Source organism: Gobio gobio, assembly GCF_949357685.1.
Source record: "Gobio gobio genome assembly, chromosome: 3".
NCBI lineage: Eukaryota > Metazoa > Chordata > Actinopteri > Cypriniformes > Gobionidae > Gobio > Gobio gobio.
Window position 1 is genome coordinate 55903303 of NC_137099.1, and position 24842 is coordinate 55928144.

Genomic DNA, 24842 nt, shown 5'->3' on the forward strand with positions numbered 1-24842 from the left:
GTGAATGGAAAATGAGTAACGACTAAATGCATAATTTTCTTTTTTGGTCCGGAACAAAAGGTCCAAGAGAACTGAACACCATTTATGAACACACCCTTAATACTCAGAAAATAAATCTGGGAGACAATGACTAAACTGTTAGTTAGGGCGTGGCACTAGCAATGCCAAAGTTATGGGTTTGGTTCCCTTGGGACTAATTCAAGCCTTTCATGCCCTGTAATGTTTTTTTTTAATCTGCTCACATTTAAAGATTTATGGGGGGAAACAAATGACAGGTTCTCAAAAAAGTATTTCCTTAATGCTCAAAAGAAGAGTATTTCTGTAATATAAAAATTCAAATGAGTATGTACTAATTTACATGATGAAAAATTTCCCATCCTGATCAATGAAACTTGCTCTCTCAAAGTGTTCACACTCAAAAGCACAGCTAAAGTTAGATTATTTAAGATGGGACTTTCATAATGTTTGTAAAGGGTTTGCAAGGATTTGAGAAGAGCTTGCGAAACATGAGGACGACTTTAGACTAGCCCATTCAAGCGCATAATTCACAATGTTCCTGTGTGATGTCTATGAAAGTATATCAGTAACTAACACACAGAACCTTAAATCCTTTGTCTGGCTATCACCAGACCAAGCTCAATTTAAGATTGAACATTGGTCTGGGGAGTCTGCTCTGTATTTTCTACTGCACAAGAGGCGTGATAAACGAGCATAGTTCAAATGACTCTGTACGCAATTGGATAGTCCTTCAACCAATCAGACCACAAGAGGCTTGATCAACGGGCATAGTTCAAATGACTCTCTACGTAATTCACCCTTCGCTGCAAGTTTGATTGACAGGCGATCTGACCAACCACATCGCCGAATCTGCCGGTTTGTCCGACAAAGCAGTCAGGAGAGTTAGTAGATTAACGTCGGTGGACTTGAACTTGGAAAAACGTTGTGTACTGACGTCTTTCCGCGGTTGAAACAACATTTCTTTTAGTGTTCATTCATGTTTATTTCATGCTTATCAATGAACTAGAAGGAAGAGATAATCGGTTCACGAGGCGCTACAGCGATCACGACATATTAAAAAGCCACAAAACGGTATTTATTGTTAAAATTTCTTTAAAAAATTTACATATTAAAAGTAACTTGCTCTGTCCTGTCTGTCGGCGTGTTGTCAGTGTCATCTTGGCTCCGCGATGTATTTTCTCTACGTGAGAACGTGTGTGTGCTGTGAGAGCGCCATGGCTTGTCGGACATAGCAACAGTAACTAAAGGGGGCGGGTCTTCGCGAACGGTCAATTGGATAGTCCTTCAACCAATCAGAACAACGATCCATCGCTTCTCTATCCGTCATCGTGTTAAACCCGCCGATAGTGCGGCAGGTGGATAAGCCAGTCTGTGATTGGTTCCCGCAAAAGTGTAACAGAAGCAGTAAAAATGAGTGTACGGGTTTCAAGACTTCCAGAGTTGCAGGACGAAATCAAATCGCCGGCAGATTGGGTTGGGTTTACCCAGTCTATTAAATAAAAAAAATAAAATAAAAAAAACTCACATATATAAAAGTTTGAGGTTTGACAATGATTATTTATGATAAAAATAACAATACAGCACTTTCTCTCTCTCACACACACACACACACGCTTTAGCTGCGATGCACGACGCTGTCGATGCTCTCCTGAAGCTCTGCCATCTTCTTCAGCACCAGATTCACCTTCTGCTCATCAAACTCCAAACACACAAACTCAGAGCTCTGAAGTAGAGAGAGAGAGAAACAGAGAACCTGAAGTGACCCAAAATCATTTAAAACAACACGTGTAATATCAGTAACTGCTGCTGCTGACACGACCTGCATCAACACAGCGGTGTAAGATTCACTGCAAAACACTCGAAAACTAGTTCCCACCCAAACAGAAACGACATCAATCCTCAGAATTCTCAACTTGTTATTTACAATCAATAAATAGAAAGCTTTTAAACAATCGTTTGAATGAGAATTAAGAACTGGGTGTGCATTTCCCAAACGGTTTTCCAGGAAATCTTGACTCTGATTAGTCAGCATTCTGTGAACGAGTTTGTTTGCAGTGATACTAAAACCGTACATCACTGTCTGAAACTGTTTTCTTATCTCTCATATCACTTGTGAACCAAATTTATGTCCATCGCTGCGTGTGAAATGACTTACTGAGTAGGCACTAAACTTGAATTTGAATCCTGTGGCCTCACGGGATAGATCCATTGAATGCACACTTCAGAATCTCACTGGATCCTTTCGCCTACTGGTTTTCGGATGTAATCTTTTTGGCGTACTGTTTTTCACTATTTCACATACAAATTGTTCCGGTAATTTCGGTGGAAACGGGGCTTATATAGTAAGGAAGTATTTGATTTCAGACGCAGAGCATTTATTGGGCAAACCGTGTACTAAAAGTACATTTAGCCTTCGATTCAGGCCTGGGTCATGATCACCCTCATGGTTTACTTTGTAACTTATACTACATTATCCCTTAATTGCACGGCAGCAAAAGAATAGTGTTGTAAAAATGATGGGCGGATGAATGAGTATGAGACTGACAAGAATAATGGGACTGATGAAGAACGGGAATGACATCAGCTGCTGAAGCAGATCATTATGACCTCACCAGACACCCGAAGCGGCTCCTTATGCAGCGTTTCATTCACAGTGAACCAGAGCATAAACCCTAAACTAAGCTTCATCTATTAAACACGATGTGCCGACTTGCACTGGTGTCTCCTTCAGGAAAGATACATTTACCCAATATATGAATGCACTACTGATCAAAAGTTTGGGGTCAGTACAATTTTGTATTGTTTTTGAAAGGCTGCATTTATATGATCAAATATACAATGAAAACAGCATAATTGCGAAATATTGTTACAATTTAAAATAAGTGTTTAAAATGCTGAATTTTCAGCATCATTATTACTCCAGTCTTCGGTGTCACATGATCCTGTTGTCCTGTTTCATATTTTTGAGAAAACTGACGCATTTATTTTCCTGGATGAATGGAAAGTTCAAAAGAACAGCATTTATTTAAAATATATAACATAAATGTCTTTACTGTCACTTTTACTGTCTCCAAAACTTTTGAACCATAGTGTATGCACACATTAGCAATTATAATTAATTAAAGAAATATTTCATTAATGATACATTATTGTTAACTCATGTTAGCTCTTAATACATTATGGACTAATGTTAATTTATGTAACTGGGATTTTTAAAAATGTATTACAGTTTTTCTCCGTTGGTTTGGCTCATTTCTTGAAACAGAAATTACATTCTCAAAATTGTAAGATCATTTGGCAAAACAGTCTTACAGTTCAGCACAACACTATAGCTCACTTGTAAAAGCTAATATCTCTACCAAAACTGTTCACTCATGCTTCAGAACTAAATTCCTTTCCCATATAAATAGTCAGTGCCACCAAAATGGCAAAGATCCTTCTCATTGCTTTGGCTCATTTCTTGAAACAGACCGGACATTCTCAACACTCTTCGTACTTTTGCCAAAGTAAAGTGGATGGTTCGGCAGAACACCATGGTTCACCTGCAAAAGCTCATACCTCTCCCAAAACAGTTCACTCATGTGTCAAAACTAAATTTCCTTCTCATTTAAACAGTCAGTGCCCCCAAAATGCTTCGTCCCTTTGGCATTGTGTAAGCACTGCAAGTCAAAATGTTTAGATGTTTTGTCACTATGGCAGAGGACCATTGAAATATCCCTCATGTCCACCTTTCAGTCTTAGCCCAGTCCTTCATTTTTGTCTAGCTAACAGAATACAATTGTGTTTAAAACTGAAAAAAAGAAATAGGATTTTAGGGTAAGAGTAGCCTCCAAGGTTTGACATCACACATTGCACTCATACTGCCAAGGAAATTGTAACCATTATCATTCACACACATAAAGTAACTTCCATACATCAGAGTAAAAATGCAGTTTAGGTCTAACCAGAAGTGCAATAGCAGCAAGTGCAGGATATACAACGTTTGCATAAGTGCAGGACATGGATATGTACTGAATATATATAAATATATCTATAAATAGAGAGATGGTTATTACTATAAACAGAATTTACAGGTGAATATGTACAGTGAATAATATACAGATGGTTAATACTGTAAATTCTGTTTATAGTAATAACCATCTCTCTATTTATAGATATATTTATATATATTCAGTACATATCCATGTCCTGCACTTATGCAAACGTTGTATATCCTGCACTTGCTGCTATTGCACTTCTGGTTAGACCTAAACTGCATTTCGTTGCCTTGTACCTGTACTTGTGTAATGACAATAAAGTTCTAATCTAATCTAAAAAGAAAATGTATACAGCATAATATACTGTAATATAAACACACAAACAAAAAAACAATGAAAATGACCGTCCTCACCCTCCTGGCCATCCACACGCTGCTGTTCTCAATCTTACTGTAAACACTTGTAATATTTTACAATTTCTACTTTTCTAATGTTATAATCTGGGTTAGATTTTTTTCTGAGATATTCCCCTCTCTACCCCTCTTCCTCCACGGGCTCCCCCTCTCATCCTCACTCTTCCTCTTCCTCGAGCAGGCAGTTGCCCTTGTTCATTTACTTGGCCAGGTGCCTCCATGTTCAGAAATGGTACTGGTCCTGCATGGTCAAGCTCTTTACATGTATGTTTGGCAGCATTCACAGTCATGGACAGCACCTGTCAGGTAACTAAACATACTGTTTGATTGGTCATCTGAGATGTGAGAAAGTCCTCCTTCATTAGTCAAGTTCTAGTTTCACCTGACTGTCAATTGCTGAAATAAATTTATCAAATGTTTCAAGGGATTCATATATGGTATTCATGGTATTATGTTCTTGACTAATTTTGACAATTGAACAGACTATTGTGCATGTGATGACTTATACAATGAAATGACGCTGATACGTTTTGGAGCGAACAACCATTAGACTGAGAATCAAACAATCAGTTTAGATCAACAAGATCTAATCACTTGCAAACTGTGCTAAATGTAGGCTACCTGTACTTAATAATTTGCAAAGATGTACTGAGACATTGAGACATGTACATAGACATTTGCAATTTGATGAAATGAATGAGAAATGCTATCCTGTTGTGAACAATTGCCAAGTGATTTGGAGATTTGTCCAATTTGTTTTGAGAATGTAATTTCTGTTTCAAGAAATGAGCCAAACCAATGGAGAAAAACTGTAATACACACAGAAAATGACCTTAGATTAATAAGATTAAAGTTTAAAAATTCATATTACTGATTTATATTAATGATTATTATTAATTATATTATATTAATGCAATAAACGTTGTGCCCATTATTAGGTTGTGGTGTAACATTTTTACAATAAGGTTTCATTTGTTAAAATTAACAAAGAACGAACAAGACTTCTGCAGCATTTATTAATCTTAGTTAATAATGTTAACATTTTTAAAATCTAAATTTGTTAATATTAGTTAATGCACTGTGAATTAACATGAGCAACTGTATTTTTATTAACTAACATTAAAGGGGTGGTTGGTTATGATTTAACTTTTTAAACTTTAGTTAGTGTGTAATGTTGCTGTTTGAGCATAAACAACATCAGCAAAGTTACGACGCTCAAAGTTCAAAGCAAAGGGAGATATTTTCTTTCAAAGAAATCACTTTTTAAGGACTACAACAAACGGCTGGTAGGGACTACACAAGCTTCCTCCCGGGTTAGACATCACTAACCCTGAAATTTACATAAACCCCGCCCCCCGGAACACACAACAAAGGGGGTGAGATTATCAATGCAGAATATGCTAATCAATGACTTGAAAATAGTAAACTCCACACCAGCTATACATAAATTCATCAACTAACCATTAAGAAATGTCCTGTCTCATTCTACATGTTGTCACTTCTTCTTGAGTCTCTCCATCATTGTCCGACTCCGGTTTAACCCTAAAAGGCTGAACAGTTTCATTGCCTGTCTGCGTGAGGTTATCAGCGCTGCGAACACCAGCTCTGAAGCTCCGCCCCATGAGCACCAGCTCATTTGCATTTAAAGGGACACACACAAATCTGTCCAGCAGCCATATCACCCTGTAGCCCAAGACTGGTTTCCCACTGAAGCTAAGCAGGGCTGAGCCTGGTCAGTACCTGGATGGGAGACCAACTGGGAAAACTAGGATGCTGCTGGTAGAGGTGTTAGTGAGGCTCACCCTGTGGTCTGTGTGGGTCCTATAACACCCCAGTATAGTGATGGGGACACTGTACTGTAACAAGCACCGTCCTTCGGATGAGACGTTAAACCGAGGTCCTGACTCTCTGTGGTCATTAAAAATTCCAGGATGTCTTTCGATAAAGAGTAGGGGTGTAACCCCGGCATCCTGGCCAAATTTGCCCATTGGCCTCTGTCCATCATGGCCTCCTATTCATCCCCATATATATATATATATATACACACGATTGGCTTCATCACTCTGTCTCCTCTCCACCAATCAGCTGGTGTGTGGTGGGCGTTCTGGCGCAATATGGCTGCCGTCACATCATCCAGGTGGTGCTGCACATTGGTGGTGGATGAGGAGATTCCCCCTTTCTATATGTAAAGCGCTTTGAGTGCCTAGAAAAGCGCTATATAAATGTAACAAATTAATTATTATAAAAACGTTTTCACTCACCCTTAAAAAGTGACAATTTTAACATGCTATAAAAATGATCTGTGAGGTATTTTGAGCTAAAACTTCACATACACACTCTGGGGACAACAGAGACTTATTTGACATCTTGTAAAAAGGGGCAATCAACCACCCCTTTAACAAATATTAATAAATATTGTAAAGATAGATTCATTCACTGTTATGTTAGTTAATACATTAACTAAAGTTAACAAATGAGACCTTATTGTAAAGTGTTACCGGTTATGCAGCAACTAATGTTAACAAAATAAACTTTATTGTGACCATGTACTAAATACTGGTGATTGGTTGAAAATACTGTATCTTTGCACTAAGAGTTAAAGGGAATAGAAGCAGATACCAAAATGAGGAAAACATTACTGAGGTGAATCTGACACGGTAACAAACTATAAGGACCCAACAATATATACAAAAAAAAATGCTGACATCCACACAGTCAGAGTATGACAACTGCATTTCATAAGTGTGACTCTCAAAATGTCCCCTTAAAGAAAAACTGATGTAATTTTGACATTTATCGTGATAATTATCAATATTCAACTGATATGAACATTTATATTGGGATAATGTTTTTGGCCATATCGCCCAGCCATACGTCAAGCCGCTTTTGTATGGTCACAATAGTCATATCACATAACCTGTAACCACAGCAACAGTGGCGTAAGTAAATATAATAACATCGGAAAGCACAATTGACAACGATATTTAATAAACAGGCCCAATTAAGGTGCAAATTCATCTGTGAAATCTAATTAACTGACAGCGGCTGACATGCACAGACCGCAAAACTGATGCTGGAAAACAGAAACATGATCTTTATATCAAGAGAGTCATTAAAGTTAGAAGATTCAGTTTTCACTCTTATTAATAACTGAACTATACAGAATATAACAACCTGTGTTCTGTGGATGAGTGGAAAACTCTTTCTTTCTTGCCGTCCAAACACAAACCCTGAGATATCTGAAATGATTTGTGGTTTTATCATGCAGTGACTGATCTCGTGACCCAGAATGAAGAATCAATCTCCTCCTTCCTGTTAGCATCGCTGTGGCCGTGATGAGGGACCCTTATGCTCTCTTGCTGCTCTGAAGAGAATTGAATACCCAACAGTCCCCTATTCTCTGAGTATGAATCATTCTCACAGCACCAATGATATGAAACAATTAGAGCACTCAGACAAACAAACGGCTGAAAGCCACTTACAGCTGAGCGGAGGCTCTTCTTACAGCGCTGTGAATGTCTATCATTAGAGATTTTACTATACTGTGTATTTCACAGCATTTAAAGACGCAGTGTGTAATATTTATGAGGATCTATTGACAGAAATGCAATATAATACACATAACTATGTTTTCAGTGGAGTATAAAGACCTTACATAATGAACCGTTAAGTTTTAATTACTTTAGAATGAGCCATTTCTATCTACACACACTGCGGGTCTCCTTACAGTGGAGTCGCCATTTTGCGCCGCCATGTTTCTACAGTAGCTCTAAACGGACAAACTTCCCTACAGAGCGCTAGTCACTCTCTGCTGTCTCAGACGATGACATCTTTGTCCTGTGTAGGCCACCGTAGCCTCTCTATGCGCTTCGAAAGGTAGGGGTGAGCGGTTGCAATTCACAACCTCACCACTAGATGCCACTAAAATTTACACACGGAACCTTTAAATATATACGCATAGCACAGGACTATTTACACTATAGTGTGATGAAACCATAGACTGTAAAAAATATGGACGTAGTGTCTGTGACGTAACATATAGGATTCTTTAAGGCTTTATATAATCCTAAACGAATGAGTTATAAAAAAATTCACCCCCCTCACAGTCGTCATGAAGTGCAAAATTAGCCGAATAGACCAAAACCTCAATTTGTACCAGACTGTAAACATGTCTTTTTTCTGTTGTAAAGTTGGGCATTTTAACATGGGGCTCAATGAGATTCTGCTCCCTTCTGGAGTCTGTCTCTAGCGGCCAGTCGATGAACTGCAGTTTAAGTCGCTTCCGTATTGGCTTCAAGAGAAACTGCCGCTTGGATGAAACTCATGAATGTGGCAAAATAACTGAACATGCTTGATGTTAAAAAGAGTTATTAAAGGCAGGGTGGGCGATTTGTTCCAGAAACATTTTTTGCTATGTTGGTTGAAAGTTTCTTCAAATCCTGATAGCATCCCTTAGTTAAAGGTGAACTATGTAGGATTTTTGCAGTAAAACATCCAGAAATCACTAGGCCAGTGTTATATATTTTGTTCAGTTGAGTACTTAGAATATCCCAAATGTTTTCAACAATTTGTAAATCGTGAGAAAATTGCTATTTTAACCGAGGAACCGGGACGTGTGAGCTATGCGTGTGAGGGAGTCGCCTGTCGATTGCGTCATATCTGCGTCACCATCGGTCTCCGGTTTTATTCAGTGAAACACTTTACTCTCACTGCATTGTGAACAAGTGTCATAGCAGCCGCCGAGCGAACGTCATAACTTCCTTTTCAACACACTCAGATATATCTAATACGATAAACAGAGCTGCGTTACCTCACACTCAGCACTGGAGAAGAGGAAGTGCCGCCGGCAACTGTGTCATAATAAAAGTCCCGCCGGCGACTATGCCATAATAACAGTCCCGCTCTTCAATCGCTCCTGCGGCCTTGCTCAGCTCCACAACACTCGCTCCTGCTCTGCTTCACTACAGTAATGTTAATAATCGCATCCATGAACATGATTTCTGCCCGAGTCCTATCCTGACTGTTTTCCACCGGCTGTGAGGTGAAGACCACATGTCCCGAGATTCTGCGCTCAAACGTGCCGTCATCAAACTACGCCTTTGTTTTGAACAGGCGACCTCTAGTGGACGGAAAAGTTACATAGTGTAGCTTTAAGTGGTCTAAATGTATTTATGTATATATATATTATCTGTGGAAGGCGTAGGACCATAAAATGTTCGTCCAATCAGTCCGAATGCAATGATATGATGTTCTCCCTGCCTGTGTGTAACGAGGTTAAAATGGTTTGATTTCACAACATTTGTCTGTTAATATACATTTAATTCTGTTCCAAATTTATTTTAAATCAGTTGCTAAGAATATATAAAAAAAGAGTCTGTAAGAAGGTGATGGTTTAAAGGGTTAGTTCACCCAAAAATGAAAATTCTGTCATTAATGACTTACCCTCATGTCGTTCGACACCCGTCAGACCTCCGTTCATCTTCAGAACACAAATGAAGATATTTTAGTTGAAATCTGATGGCTCAGAAAGGCCTCCATTGGCTCAATGGCACGGTTCACTCTCAAGACCCTTAAAAGGCACTAAAGACGTCGTTACAAAGTCCATCTCACTACAGTGGTTCTACAATAACTTTATGAATCGGCGACAATAGTTTTTGTGCGCAAAAAAACCCTAAATAACGACTTACATAGTGATGACGATTTCAAAACACGGCATCATGAAGCTTCGAAGCGTTATGAATCAGCGAGTCGAATCAGCTGGTTTGAATCGCCAAATTTCAGCAGTTTGGCGGTTTGACACGCGATCCGAATCATGATTCGACTCGCTGATTCATAACGCTTTGAAGCTTCATCATGCATTATTTTGAAATCGTCATCACTATGTAAGTCGTTATTTAGGTTTTTTTTGCGCACAAAAACTATTCTCGTCGCTTTATAAAGTTATTGTAGAACCACTGTAGTGAGATGGACTTTGTAACGACGTCTTTAGTACCTTTTAAGGGTCTTGAGAGTGAACCGTGCCATTGAGCCAATGGAGGCCTTTCTGAGCCATCGGATTTCAACTAAAATATCTTCATTTGTGTTCTGAAGATGAACGGAGGTCTTACGGGTGTCGAACGACATGAGGGTAAGTAATTAATGACAGAATTTTCATTTTTGGGTGAACTAACCCTTTAAGTTTTACATTTATATTGTCGTGTTTCATGTGTATAAGGTAAAGTGTATGGAGCTACTGCGTTTTCTCCTATTTCTTTTGTTTGCTTTCTGTCTTTCTCCCGAACGTAAGAGTGTTCCTGACATGTGAGCTGAAGCTGCCGTGAAGGCCTGTCTATATAAAAATACATTCTCTATGCAGACCCAATCCGACGCTCTCCTGTCATTCTTCACTGATGTCCAACACAACGCAGACTACAGAAGCATACGGTTACATGTGCGTGCATGTATTTCCATCCCTCCTCGCACCTGCTCGCGCAGACATCACATGTCATCAGCGTGTTTCACGCTATGCAGAGTTAAGCCCTATACGGACAGTAATTGTTCCTCACGTGGAAGTCCGTAAAAATACATTTGCATGCCACCTCAGTGATAAAACTGGTGCATTCGGAAGGTGATTTATTCACGGTGGAGGAGCGAGTTTTGTGATCCTGGGAACGTGCTGCTCACGTGCTCAATAACATGATTGACTGCTTGATATGCTTGGTATAATAAGAATAAATGCATATTTAATTTAATAATAGGAAAATAATTAGCTATTTATTATTTGAATCTGTTTAAAAATAGGAAGACGCACATTATAGTTAAAATGGTTTTCTGTATTTTATCTCAAAATAAAGGATGTCATTTTATTCCACATGGAAATGACCGGAAATAAGTTAATACAGCCTCTTATTTACATGAGGTAAATATAATGCTGCGGTTATTTTAATATATATAATTGCTGCCGTAATAACGGCCCATTTCAAACGTTTACGTGCTTTTCTTGTTTTTATTTTTTGAGCGGTGATGAAATATATTGCTCTTGTAAATACTAAAATAATATTGTGATATATATTGTTATTGTGAAATAAAATCGCTCATAGCATGAAATAAGGTCATAATATCCACCCCTAAAATAATAAGAAATCAAACAGAAAAAGGATGCTGTCCTCCTCGTCTTGCCCCACTGAGGTTAAATGATAACATACAGCAGATATTACGGATAATAATCTAAAATTTGCAAACGAAAAAATCCCAAATGAACTTCAGAGGAAAGAGCTGATGGTGAACGGAGAGATTTAATGGCAGGCTAATGTCACTAATGGCTCTCTGTTTCCTGTAACTCAGACCTCCTGATATCACGGGAAATAAAGACATGGATTAGAGATCTATCAAGACCTCATGCAGCTCGGGAACATATTGATGAGTTTGAAGGGCTACACACTTTGCTGATGAGGGTGTTCCTGTAAATAACAAACAGTTTATGATATGATGGACAGTGTGATATCGATTAGAGTTATTGTGCACAGAAAATATGCACAGTAAAACAATAGTGACAAATAAATGATGGTTACATTACTGAAAATTCTAATTGTATAGTAAATAAATCCATATACATGGATAAATGTATATATAATATAATAAATATAACATAACATATAATATAAATGTAACAATATGCATTTATATTATTAATCATACATAATTAATAATCAAACCGGTGGTAAAGAAGAATACATTTTTAGAGTGTTTTTCCCATCTTTTCATAATGAATAATTTATGCTTTCCATAGATATTCAATGTAGTTTCAGGAAAACAGTCATCCAAAGCAGAACTGCTTCACAGCTGTGCACTTACAGAAGACTGGGATCTGTCAATCAACAAGAACAAAACTGTGCCATGGCATAATTTGAATAAAAATATGTTAAATACAATTTTGCTTCTGGCAAGAAATCTTTTTGGCAAAAACTTCTCTCTTTTCACCTGCAATTTGCATTATTACACATACATACAAGAGGCCAGTTTGTGTTAGACTGAATATTTAGTCCTTATATAACACTTACACGCAGTCAGATTATAACAACTGCGTTTCATAAGTGTGACTCTCAAAATGTCCCATTAAAGTACTGCATGAATGGAAAAACTGATGTAATTTTGACATTTATCGTGATAATTATCAATATCAATTGATATGAATATTTTTATTGGGATAATGTTTTTGGCCATATCGCCCAGCCATACATCAAGCCGCTTTTGTATGGTCACAATAGTCATATCACATAACCTGTAACCACAGCGACAGTGGCGTAAGTAAATATAATAACATCGGAAAGCACAATTGACACAACGATATTTAAGGTCTGGCAGGTTAATGCACTGCTGTTGTTGATTCTAATTATCGGTACAAAGAACATAAAAAACAATGTAAGCTGAGCAGTTACAGAAGATTATTAGAAATCTCGGACCATCTGTCAATCATCAAGAATACAAAAAATTAACTGTAATAAAAATAATGTTAAAAACAATTGGTAAGAAGTCTTCTATATTAGCTTCTTCCTATGCTATACTTGTCTAGTAGACAGTTAATGCACATGCAATGCTGTTGATCTTTAATATTTGTTAAAAGATCCTAAAAAACATAATCAAATATGACAAAATGATTTCACTACAGTATAATGCTATTTGTCAATGTAAACTCTTAAAATACTCATTAATATGAGGCTTATAGAGGTTTTCGACTGCTGCACAAGCACTTTCCTCCACATACATCTCTGAACACCCACCCAACATGTCACGACAACCTACCAATGTGAACTCAAGCAGCGAGGGGTGTGACTTAATTTTTTTGGGACATGTCTGCACATATTCATGGGTGTGTGCGGTTATACCAGACAGAGTACCCACATTTCCCAAGAGATTGTGCAGAAATTATCATCATCAACCATAGATGTCTATGGTTGCACTGGCATTACTTTCATAGTGTTGCTAAAGAGAAATGATCCTGTGTAGAATCTTTATATTAAATTCCTGACAATTGCAGTCCTGCAGCAAAACATGATGACAATTGCGTTTTAGACCATGCGATTTTGAGTGCAACAGTAAGTGGTGGGATATTTTGTTATGGCCCTGTTTACACCTGCGGTCCGGTCTTTGTACCTCGCTTAATACATCTGAGATGATTTGACAGTAGGGTTGCCACCTTCAGTGTGGCAAAATAAGGGACGCCCAATCAGGGTTCACTTGAGGGCGAGTAAATGATGACAGAATTTTAATTTTTGGGTGAACTATCCCCCTGGCTCTTGCGTTCAAACGGTGGACACGAGCTCGACATGTTTTTTAAAAAATGCGCAAGTTTACACAGCACATGTTCTCGAGACTCCGCTTAAATGCAATCCCGTGCAAATGAGCTTCTGTACTACTTATTGTGAAATTGATTTCTTTATATTTGCTATTAGTATTCTCCACACTTCAAAATCCTCATGTGTTTATTGAACTATGTGTGGACCTATGTAAAATACGGGACAAATCGTCATTTTGCCTGTAAATACGGGACGATTCTGTAGGGTGATTGGGACATTTTTTGCCATTGAGACGACTTGGAAAAAGTGTCCCAATGACCCTGAATCCTGTGTTCCCTGAAGAGGGCAGATGCATCGATACTCGAAAGCACAATCAGTAAAGCAGCGATTGGATGGTGGCAAGACGGCAACATAATGACATCTAATTAAAAAAGAAACCTGGCGAAAAACGTGACAAATATTTTTTTTAAAGACACATTTCTGGACCTTATAAGGAAACAACCAAAACAACATTAAAGTTTTATAGTAAGTCTTATAGTATTTGTACACCCTTTACATTTTTATTTCAATGTTGTAATTAGCAATTAATTAATAATAATAATAATTATTTCAATTTGAAGCAGATTTGTTACATGACAGCATTAATTAAAGTTTCTTAAGGGTCGAGATCAAGTTATCTGCTTTTCCTGCGCTGCATCAAGCCATCCCATAATATCTGTCACCACTCAAATTAATGCACGGCTCAGATAAAGAGTGCAACGTGTGTAAGACTGCAATACAATTTTAAAGTCATTATTACATTACAAATAAATCTCGAAATCAAGTGGCTGTGTCTATAGTATTATACACAACATTATAATATTATTTTCAAATACATTTTTATATTATTATTATTAGTAGCAGGGTTTAAAATTATTCTTGCCCCTGGTTCAGTAATGAACTCTTGTAATAAAGTAGCAGTGGCTGGGACAGATTTTAAGTATCACCTCAAGATGCAATCTAATCCTGTTTACATGAAATAAGCCGCTCGCGAGCAGGTTTAAGCCTACGGATCTGTTACTATGACAGCAAGTCCAGGATGAGCGTCGAAGAACCAAACAATCCAAGATCATGCCAAATCGTCAACAATCAAATCGACGTACGAAGAACGGACCCCTGGTATTAAGATGTGTTTTGGTCGATCGGATCACAAGTGTATGATGCTAAATACGTGTAGAAACGGGGTCTAAAACGCTTTGAGCTCGTCCACATTCAACCACGTACAGAGGTAGTCAACACACATTCGACCGGATTGCTTTAGTAGTGTAAGCGCTCATTTGGTCGAATGTGTTGAAACAGACACAAAAGACCGTCTACTCTCCGCTTACTGACCTAATGCGTAAACATTATGGGCTCTAGCGCTAGCCATACGGGAGTTTTGTCGGCTGAAGACCCAAGTTTGGTTTGAAGATGAAAAACGTCCCAAGCACAATGTTCTCTCACCATTCCTGATGTCTAACACACACTCACAGCGTTCGGCTGGTCTTGTCTCTGTCAGAGCAGAAACTACAGCTGATGCTCTCTGTGTGTTTCCGTCAGGCGTGTTCATATGTAAATTGCATGAGCTTATTATTTTGTCCATTAGATCTAAAGTTCTGTAAAAGCCCATAAATTTACCCACCCATAGACCCTCCCGTCGAAGAAATCAGGACAGAAGTGTTTGAAAGTGGACGAAAGAGACGGATTAAAACACCAGGTGTGAACGGAAATGTGTCTGCCTCGTCTCTGGGGAGCTTTTGAAACGAGAACGCCATTTTGAACGTATCCAGATTAATGTAGACGTAGCCTCGGCCACACACACATCCCTGATTTTAGCATGTAAAACCATGCGAAAGTCAAGCACCAGAGCAGAGCAGTGAAAAAAACTATTTTTTGCTTTTAAAACATTAATTGAACCCTCTGTTCTCACCTCTCCGGTGCGGCCGAGCTCTAACTCCACCAGGGCCACGGGGCTGTTGGACACCTGCCCCCTGCTGGCGGACGTGTGCAGGTCCACCCTCCACTTCAGGCCCCTGAGGCCCGGCTCCCAGCGACTCTGAGCCAGCAGACTCTCTCGCACCCGCGTCCGGTGGGCCTTCCAGAAGCGCGCCAGAGCGGCCGCCTGCTCCGGAGTCACGCCGCCGCCACCCTGCTTACGCGTCTGCGCCGTGAGGAAAGCCTCGAGCTGCGTCTGATCCATGTCCGCCGATGCGATGGACTGACAGAGGACAGAAAGATCAGGACAATAAGTGTCATAAGCAGACTTTTATTTTGACAGCACTGAGAACGCAGATGCACAGGATCCCGTTCTCCATCGTCATTAGATTACCATCTTTGTTTAAAGGTGCAGTGTGTAATATTTATGAGGATCTACAGAAATGCAATTTAATATACATTAATATGGTGTATAAAGACCTTACATAATGAACCGTTATGTTTTTATTACCTTAGAAATGGCTCATTCTACAAACACCGTGGGTCTCCTTACAGCAGCGTTACTCAAAGTGTAGGGCGCGCCCCACTGGTGGGGAATAGAGACATGACAGGTGGGGCGCGACAAACGGGAGGAGATGTGGTCATTTTTAAGCCCTCTTTATTATGTGGCATTCACACCGGACGCGATTTGCGCAAATAATTCGAATTCACTGCACAACAGACGCGAATTCGCGTCATGGGCGGGGCTTCCGCCAGCAGCTCGTCTCGTTGAGAAATGGCTGACATGGGCTGTGTTTACATGTCTTTTTTTTGTTAAAATCTACTGTTAATGTGTGACAAAACGTAGTTTTAAGAATTTTTCAGTCGATAATGTAGTTGTTTAAAACTCAAATCTGTGGTTTATTTATATAAAGAGTTCCTATTTGAACATTTTATCTGGCGTTTTCGGAGTTGTGAGCTCCAGTGGAAAAGCGGCGGTCAGCGCTCGTCAACGCCGGCGAGGGCAACCTTTCCTCGGCCAGTCCTTCTGCCGTCTGCCGCTGGCTCTGATGTCTCTGTGGTGTCTCGAGCTATAATTCGTCTTGTAACGGCCGATCTTTGGTCTCATGGATCTATAATTTGTTCCCTGGCAAATCGTTTAGGCTGAGGGCAAAGATAAGTTTCATTACTTTATATTTTTAGGCTATAACTGTGCGTTGCAGTTGTAACGTTAGCCTACTAGCACTGACTTTGAATGTTTGACTGCATTGTTTGCTTTATTTCATGTATAGCTTGTTATACATTACTTATACTTTTGTATTATTGATCATACATAAACTTGCATTTAACAAAAAGAGACTGGGTTGTGTTTCATGTCATTTAATGTTATCACAGTGATAATCATATTGTCTGAACCAGATATTAATATACAGATTTTCTCCTCAATGTTGTCACTACTAGAGCAAGCTCCTGATTGGTTAACGCGGCGCATAATATCTGCCAAAGTTCAGATTTTTCAACTTGAGTGATTCGCGCGAATCGCGCGTTCAAAACGCTCAATTCGCGTCCTTCGCGCCTCCTCAATCGCGCGAATCTCGCCGCCTCATTCGCGCGAATCGCGCCGCAGAATGCCATTTCGCGTCTCTGCATTGACTTAACATGTAAATCACTCGCGGGAATCGTGTCTGGTGTGAACGCACCATTACCCTTTTGAGCGGTCCCACATGTTGGATTTTTATTTCGGTGCACCTGAGATGAGATGTGCTGCCCTGGTGGAAACACGAGACCATGACACCGCGACTGTCAAGACGGCTCGCACAGTGTGTAGAGTTAGTAAATGAGTTTGGGGAGGAGCTCGCGCAGTCACGCCGCATTCACACGGGGCTTCGGCGTCAACGCTTGATGGAGGGCGTGGCTGAAGCTTGGTGCCTGACGCGACCGTCATAGTGACAACAGCTAATCACATTACGCCGCATTCACACGGGGCTTCGGCGTCAACGCTTGATGGAGGGCGTGGCTGAAGCTTGGTGCCTGACGCGACCGTCATAGTGACAACAGCTAATCACATTACGCCGCATTCACACGGGGCTTCGGCGTCAACGCTTGATGGAGGGCGTGGCTGAAGCTTGGTGCCTGACGCGACCGTCATAGTGACAACAGCTAATCACATTACTTGCCGCTTGGACCACAACACAACACAAAAAAGCGCCTTTTTTGACAGCTAGTCTGTGAGACTATTTTGTGTATGAAAACTGATCACTTTAATATTTGATTCCTCATTTGGCTGGGGGATAGCGCCTATTTGAACCACACATGATATGATATGCTGCTGTCATTCAATGATAAACAGAGTACACGGACGGAATACAAGCATGATACATTCCAGATTCTCCAACCGTCTCTGCCACCTCCTTCCAGGCCTGGTCTCTCCAGTTTGTGTCCCGGTATGTAAATAATGATTGGTAGTAAAGGACCGGGTGATTATCCACCGCAATTATGAGCTTTTCCTCCATTTTAGATCGTTCTTTACTCTTCATTCACTCTTCATTCACCGGCGTTTTAAACGAACGCGATTGGCTAGCGTCTGCTCTAGGATATTTGCATAGGGTGATCTGATTGGATGACGCCTGCGTTGGCGCTTGAAAAGTTGAGAAATCTTCAACTTTTGCCGCTTGCAACGCGAGTGAAGCGCCGCGACGGAACCCACAATTCAGTTCGGCAACGCATGACGTCACCCATTCAAAGTAAACGAGAAGCGTTGACGCTGACGCCCCGTGTGAATGCGGCGTCAGCGGAGGCTCGCGCTGCGGAGCCAGGCAAAAGTATAAACAAGGCTTAAAGCAAGCCAACACGCAAACTGCCGCAAGTGAAACTGAAAATAGGCAAAAACACAATCATTTTCATTAAAACGAATGAGACTAAATGCTCTTACCAGTGCTTAGGTCGCTCTCTCATATTGCGGTCTTTGATCTTGAAATGAGCTGATGAATAGGCTAATGCAGCTCATATCTGTTGCTTTCGTTGACGTGAACTCCGTTAAATCTGCATATAGCTCAGGCCGGGAATTGAAGATCGGATTTATATTCATTTTGTAGAGAGGTGTAATGTAAGACAAACAGCATGTTCGCTTTTTTAGCCCGTTTTGTTTGTGAGCGCCGTTGCGAGCAGCATCTGCCTCAGCTTGAAAAAAAAAAAAATCATTTTTTAGGCTAAAAGTTTAAATTAACATTGTGATGCTTGAAATGTTTTATATCTATGGATTTTATTATAAGCAAGAGACAAGTCCAGTGTTGATTTGAGAGGCTAAAGCCCTATTCGGACGGGATTAGTTTAACATGGGGAGGTGGGGGTAAAGTAATTTTACCTCAGGACGTCTGTAATATTAATGGCCAATTCGCACGGGATAAGACATCTCAGTAAAACTAGCAGAATTGGGAGGGGTAACTCGCTTTACGCACCAACGTAACCTCCTTGTCGTCATGTGCGTTGCTTCCTGTTTTCACGTGAGCAAACACACAATATATATGTGTGTGTGTGTGTGTGTGTGTGTGTGTGTGTGTGTGTGTGTGTGTGTGTGTGTGTGTGTGTGTGTATATAAATGTTTGCTGTGATTCCTGATTGTGTTGTATTACATTGTGGTTGATATTGTAAACTGGTTTTTATGTTATTTGTTGCTAAACCATATTCTACCACTCTTTTAAAAGTGATTTTTTTTTAACCTCAATGAGTTTTTTTTAAACTGGTTAAATATAGGAAAATGAATGTATGAAGTTTTGTCTAAAAAAAATAATATTATACAGACATGTTAGACATAATATTAGACAGAACTGTTAAAAATGTAACATTGTATGAACAGAATTATAGAGTATGCCTTTCTATTATTAGTAATAATAATATTTTAACTATTTATTTATTTGAAAAACAATAGGATTACAGAACCAAAAAGCTTCTATCTAAAGTATAAATCTGTTTATTTGACTAATTTATTTATCTGGTTATTTTTAATTTAGTAAATATGTAAAATAAATGTCAAAATGAATGCGGCCCTTTTTATTTACTAACGTTATCTCTAAAAAAAAAAAAAAAAAAAAGTGATATCACATTATAAGGGCTTTTTATCGATCATCAGCCACCCTGCTCTCTAAGATATCAGCCTTAAAAAATCCATATCGTCGATCACTAAACTAGTATACACTGAATTTTAAAAATAAGTAAAACATAACGCATTATCGTCATAATAAACGTTCGGCAAATGACATATGGCTAGCATCTGCTGCTCTCTAGCGGTAGACAGATGACAGTGCAGTCCACATTTGCGTTTAATTTGGTTTTAAACAATGAAATATCTCTATGAAACGTTTCCGTTTGTATGTTAGTGCAGAAATATCAATAGGCGTCCTGCTGCCGTGTAAACTCTTACAGAGAGTGGCGGAAGTACCTTCAGAAGCGACCGCATCTTGTCATGCAGCGCGCGGAACTCGTCCTGCGTCATCTCGGCGTAGAGCTCATTCTTCAGAAACTCCTCTGTGATTTCTGTATTGCCATAATACAGTCTCTGAGTGATTCCGTTCAATAAAGCGCTCACACATCTCTGGCTATCCGCGTCAGCCATGTTGGATGTTGACAGGGGGTCATGTGATCCGCGTCACGCGCTGTCTTTCTCAGCGCGCTCACTCACTTCCGGCATTTTTTCAATTTAATATAAATATATCTTCCCACGACTCAGAAATGGACTTTTGTCCACATTTGTGTACATTATATTTTAGGGAATTTCTCTGATACCATACATATGTCACAGTTTTCACAGTCTGGGTGTCCTGTAAAGAGCACATTCGGGCTGTCAACATGACAACAACTTCTTGTTTTTAAAAAAATGAAATTCATTTAGTGGTCAAATGTAGCACTTTTATGGAAATATGATAGTATTTTGTAATTATCATTTAAATCTGACTAATTTTCACATTTTGTTTGTCATAAATCAACGCCGAGGGAAAAGGTTATGGGGGTTCTAATCAAAATATGACTTTCTATTACAGTAGAGGGCATTGATATAAAACTGTATCATGGAGAGGGCACCAGATCTTAAAGCATGTTTATCAGGCATTTTGGGAGACACAAGAAGGGAATAGGGAAAAAAATTATATATCAATGTTCCTATGAAATATTGTTACATTCTTTTTTTCATTACATGTTGCAACAAGAACACATTAATATGCAATTTAGACACACTATGTAGGGCCATTTTACCCACATATGCATAAAGTAAAATGGTATCTCAATTCATTCCGTTATATCTTTCATAACATAGTTGAGAATCATCTTCAAACAAAGTTTGATTAAAAAAAAATACCTAAAAGTGTATTGGTGAATTAAAAAATTCCATTGTTTTTGCCTATACATTTATTTTCTGGTGGTCCTCATTTGAAATGAAACTTTTCTTGTTCAATGAATGTAGGCCTATTATATTTTTGTTCGATAATATTTTGTATTGTGAGAGAAATGTATGGTACTAATTACTATTTATGCAATAATTATGCCGAACATCTTTCAGTATTTTTCAATTAATGCAGTATTCCAGGTTAAAATAGAGTCTAAAAATCCAATTTCTTGAAGGCTGATTAGCGCCATCTGGTGAGAGTATAGAAAGAAAAACATGTAATATCATGGTGTAACCACTAGATGCATGTGCAATTTTCTATAGAGGGGCTTGTGAATTCCCTAGTTGTTTTTAGACATATTTACTTATGTCTTGACATCTCATTTTTTTAGGTTGTGTATATATATATATATATATATATATATATATATATATATATATATATATATATATATATATATATATATATATATATATATATATATATATATATATATATATATATATATAGAGACATATATTTTGTATATGGGGTGTGTGTGTGTTGGAGAGATACACAGTGTGTGACTTTTGCATTTTGGATATGTTACAATGTATCCCCTTTATTTGTGATTTATTGATTTTTTTTCACATATTCTCAAAATTTTCTCTGTAACAGTCTCACCAGTTAGTTGTGTGTGGGTGTGTCTATTTTGCAATCTTGACGGTTTACAGTCTCACGCTTTCATTGTTATGTGCTTTTTTATTACATTGTAGATTAATTATTGATTTTATTACACACATTTCCAAAAAAATAGCTATTAAAGTGATGTGTGTGTGTGTGTGTATTGTGCAATCTTGATGGTTTACAGTCTCACCCTTTCATTGTTGCGTGCTTTTCTTCTTACATTGTAGATGAATTATTGATTTTATGTCATCTCGGCGTAGAGCTTCACACATTTCCAAAATGTCCCATTAATTTCCTATGGTGGTCTTTTTTTTTTTTTTTTTTACAACCAATTATCCTTTTCAGATCATGTCTTCATTTTTTTTGGTAAATGGTAAATGGACTGCATTTATATAGCGCTTTCAACAGACCCATGGCTATGCAAAGCGCTTTACATATAGCCTCACATTCACGCAATCATACACCCATTCATTCATACGACGGGAGCAGCTGGGGTTAGATGTCTTCATGCTCATGGACACCTCGACACTTGGTCAGGTGGAACCGGGGATTGAACCACCATGAATTGTGTGTTCATATACCAAGTGCCATAAAAGTCACTAATTTCATACCATTCCAGTGATTTTTAAAATTTCAAAATGTAAAATTGGCAGAGTGGCAGAGGGTAACAACTGAGTCCTGTTGTCCACTACAGAGGATATAGCATAACATATGAATAAAATATATTTTTCCAAAAAATGTTTTTGTTTAATCTCACATCAACAGCACAGAACATTTTGAATATTCCAATTGATTTATTTTGTTAATGATAAAGGGAAAATGAAATGCAAGGAACAGAGACAGTTTCATTAAACGTTTAGATACAAATTTTACTTATATATATATAAACATTACAGCAATAAAATAAAGCACCTTGATGCACAAACATTAAGAGTGTTTTAAGACATTTTTAAGAGTCTTTAGATGTTTAAACTCACACAGGTCACACCATCACCCATTTGAACCCATTCCCATTCAATCAAAGCGAGAGGACATTCGTCTACACTCTGGAAAATAATTTGTGTGAACAACAGCGCGGCACTCCTTCCCAAACAACATCTTCCAGCTGTAACACAAAAGAGAGTCACATTCAGGCCTGATTTAATGTCTGACATATAATAATGAATTAGGATACTCTGCTTGTCATATAACAAAAACACTATTAATTACAGTATACTAGTTCAACATCTGTTAGTTCATATGTATTATTTCAAAATGAAAAATGGAATTCTTTATAGTACATGCCATGCGGTTACCTTGGTAAAACTCACATAACAAAATATGATTGTAATTCATTGACAACATAAAGCTTACTCAATAAGCAAAACATCCCAAAAAATTATTTGTTCCATATAATATGACTAAATATTACTATATAGCTACTTATCTTTATTCATATTTTGAGTATTATTATAATTAGCATGTATTTCTCAAAAGCATTGTGAGCTAAGTTGATCGTAGAGACCATTAGTGGCAAATGGTTCAATCTAGGAAACACAGCATGATTATTAAGTCATAAAAAATACTTACATCTTCTTCATATAAGAGGGGTTGAATTTGGGATTAGATGGCCTGTTACAAAAGAAGACACAGAGTCATGAATGTTATATTTTGTGTAAATATACTTGCCGTTTCAGCTTATTTAATTTTCTAACCATTTATTAAGGTGTAAACACATTTGTTAATTTACAGAACTATCATAAAGAAAATTATTTTCCCGTTTTGACTTAAAATTTAAAAGCACACTTTGTAACTAAAATAAGAACTTTTTAGTGTGTTTTGTTAATGAGCTTGTGTGCACTTACATGCTGTTCATCAGGGTCTTCAGGCAGGCAATGTCATCTGTGAGGTCATCATCCAATAAAGCTTTAGGAGAAAAAAAATGTAAAGATCATAATTAATCATTTTTATTTAGGTCCTTTCACACTGGATGTGGTTTTATTTTTTGATCAGCTGTTTTTGTGTAATTAGTTATTTTCCGTGATTTACCGACCACACCGAACACGAATGTGCTGTGGCGAAAAAACAATCTTTATTTTTTCCGTTTCAATATCATTAGCTATTCAATCAACACCTTTGCCAGGTACAGAGGTGGACAAAGTACACAACTCCATTACTCGAGTGAAAGTAAAAGTACTACTAGTCAAATATTACTCTGTTACAAGTGAAAGTTGTTAAAAACGATTTTTACTTCAGTAAAAGTACAGAAGTACTTGCTTTTAAAAGTACTTAAGTATCAAAAGTAAATTTCCTTTTTTATGTCAATGCATTATTTCATTATTGTTGCCTTGTTGTATGAATGCACGCTATGCGATCATGGCCCAACATGCTAGCATACGACCACCTTGAACTAATTTAAATACTTAAAAGTTACAAAGCTTTTTACAAAACTGCTGTCACTTTAAGGCAGAATGCACAAATCCTACACACTGATACACATCTGATATTCCCCCAACTGTTTACGTTCACTTATGACATAATCAACTTTGTTTACGTGAATACTTTCCAAAATGAAAATTGTGACATTTTGTGTGTATTGGTCTGTTTAAGTGCGAAAAAAAACACAAAAGAAAGCTCTATTCAGTACTCGTGCTCTGGCATCTCAGAGGCACAACAAAACAGACTGAACTGAGCTCCTTCATCAGGCTTTTTCAGATTCATCCATATGTCTGCGCTTCTCTTTCTCCCAGACATTTACATTTTGCAACAACAAAAAAAAAATTCATCCAAGCTGATACAGAAACGACTTTTGACTTCGAGGACCTTGATAGAAATGTAGTGGAGTAAAAAGTATGATATTTGTCTTTCAAATGTAGTGAAGTTAAAGTAAAAGTTTCCCTAAAAAAATAATACTTCAGTAAAGTACAGATACTCAAAAAGTATACTTAAGTACAGTACTCAAGTAAATGTACTTCGTTACCGTCCACCTCTGGCCAGGTATTGCATTTCTCATGAGATTTCAGCTGTAGTTGTAGTTACAGCTGTACAGCTGTAGTTGTGTTTGCTAGTGATGGCAAAATGAGGCTTCCTGAACCACTGAGACCTCGCAGCCCATTGCTTCACCAAAAGGTTAATTACCCGAAGCTTCATTCATCATTGCTCACTAGTGACACCTAGCAACTGTGCAAAGAAATAGCAGTCCAT

At 38.2% G+C, this 24842-nt stretch overlaps 1 protein-coding gene across 2 annotated transcripts; it reads right to left on the minus strand.

The window, feature by feature from the left end:
• Nucleotides 1-231: 231 nt before the first annotated feature.
• Nucleotides 232-20260, minus strand: commd1 (copper metabolism (Murr1) domain containing 1). 2 transcript variants are annotated; one of them, XM_079811552.1, is made up of 3 exons: nt 20054-20260; nt 15632-15919; nt 232-1741 (listed from the first exon to the last, which is right to left on the minus strand). In XM_079811552.1, the coding sequence occupies exons 1-3, from the start codon at nt 20225-20227 to the stop codon at nt 1634-1636; spliced, it is 570 nt and encodes a 189-aa protein (XP_079667678.1). In that variant the 5' UTR covers nt 20228-20260; the 3' UTR covers nt 232-1633. The 2 variants fall into 2 exon arrangements, with proteins under 2 accessions (XP_079667678.1, XP_079667677.1); XM_079811551.1 differs by having other exon boundaries at nt 1464-1741; nt 20036-20232.
• Nucleotides 20261-24842: the final 4582 nt, after the last annotated feature.

Coding starts and splice junctions, on each gene's coding strand:
- commd1 (XM_079811551.1), bottom strand. CDS start 20,227: ATGGCTGACGCGGATAGCCAGAGATGTGTGAGCGCTTTATTGAACGGA. Junction 15,920..20,035: donor AGGTACTTCCGCCACTCTCT/GTAAGAGTTTAC, acceptor GTCCTCTGTCAG/TCCATCGCATCGGCGGACAT. Junction 1,742..15,631: donor AGCTCGGCCGCACCGGAGAG/GTGAGAACAGAG, acceptor TCTCTACTTCAG/AGCTCTGAGTTTGTGTGTTT.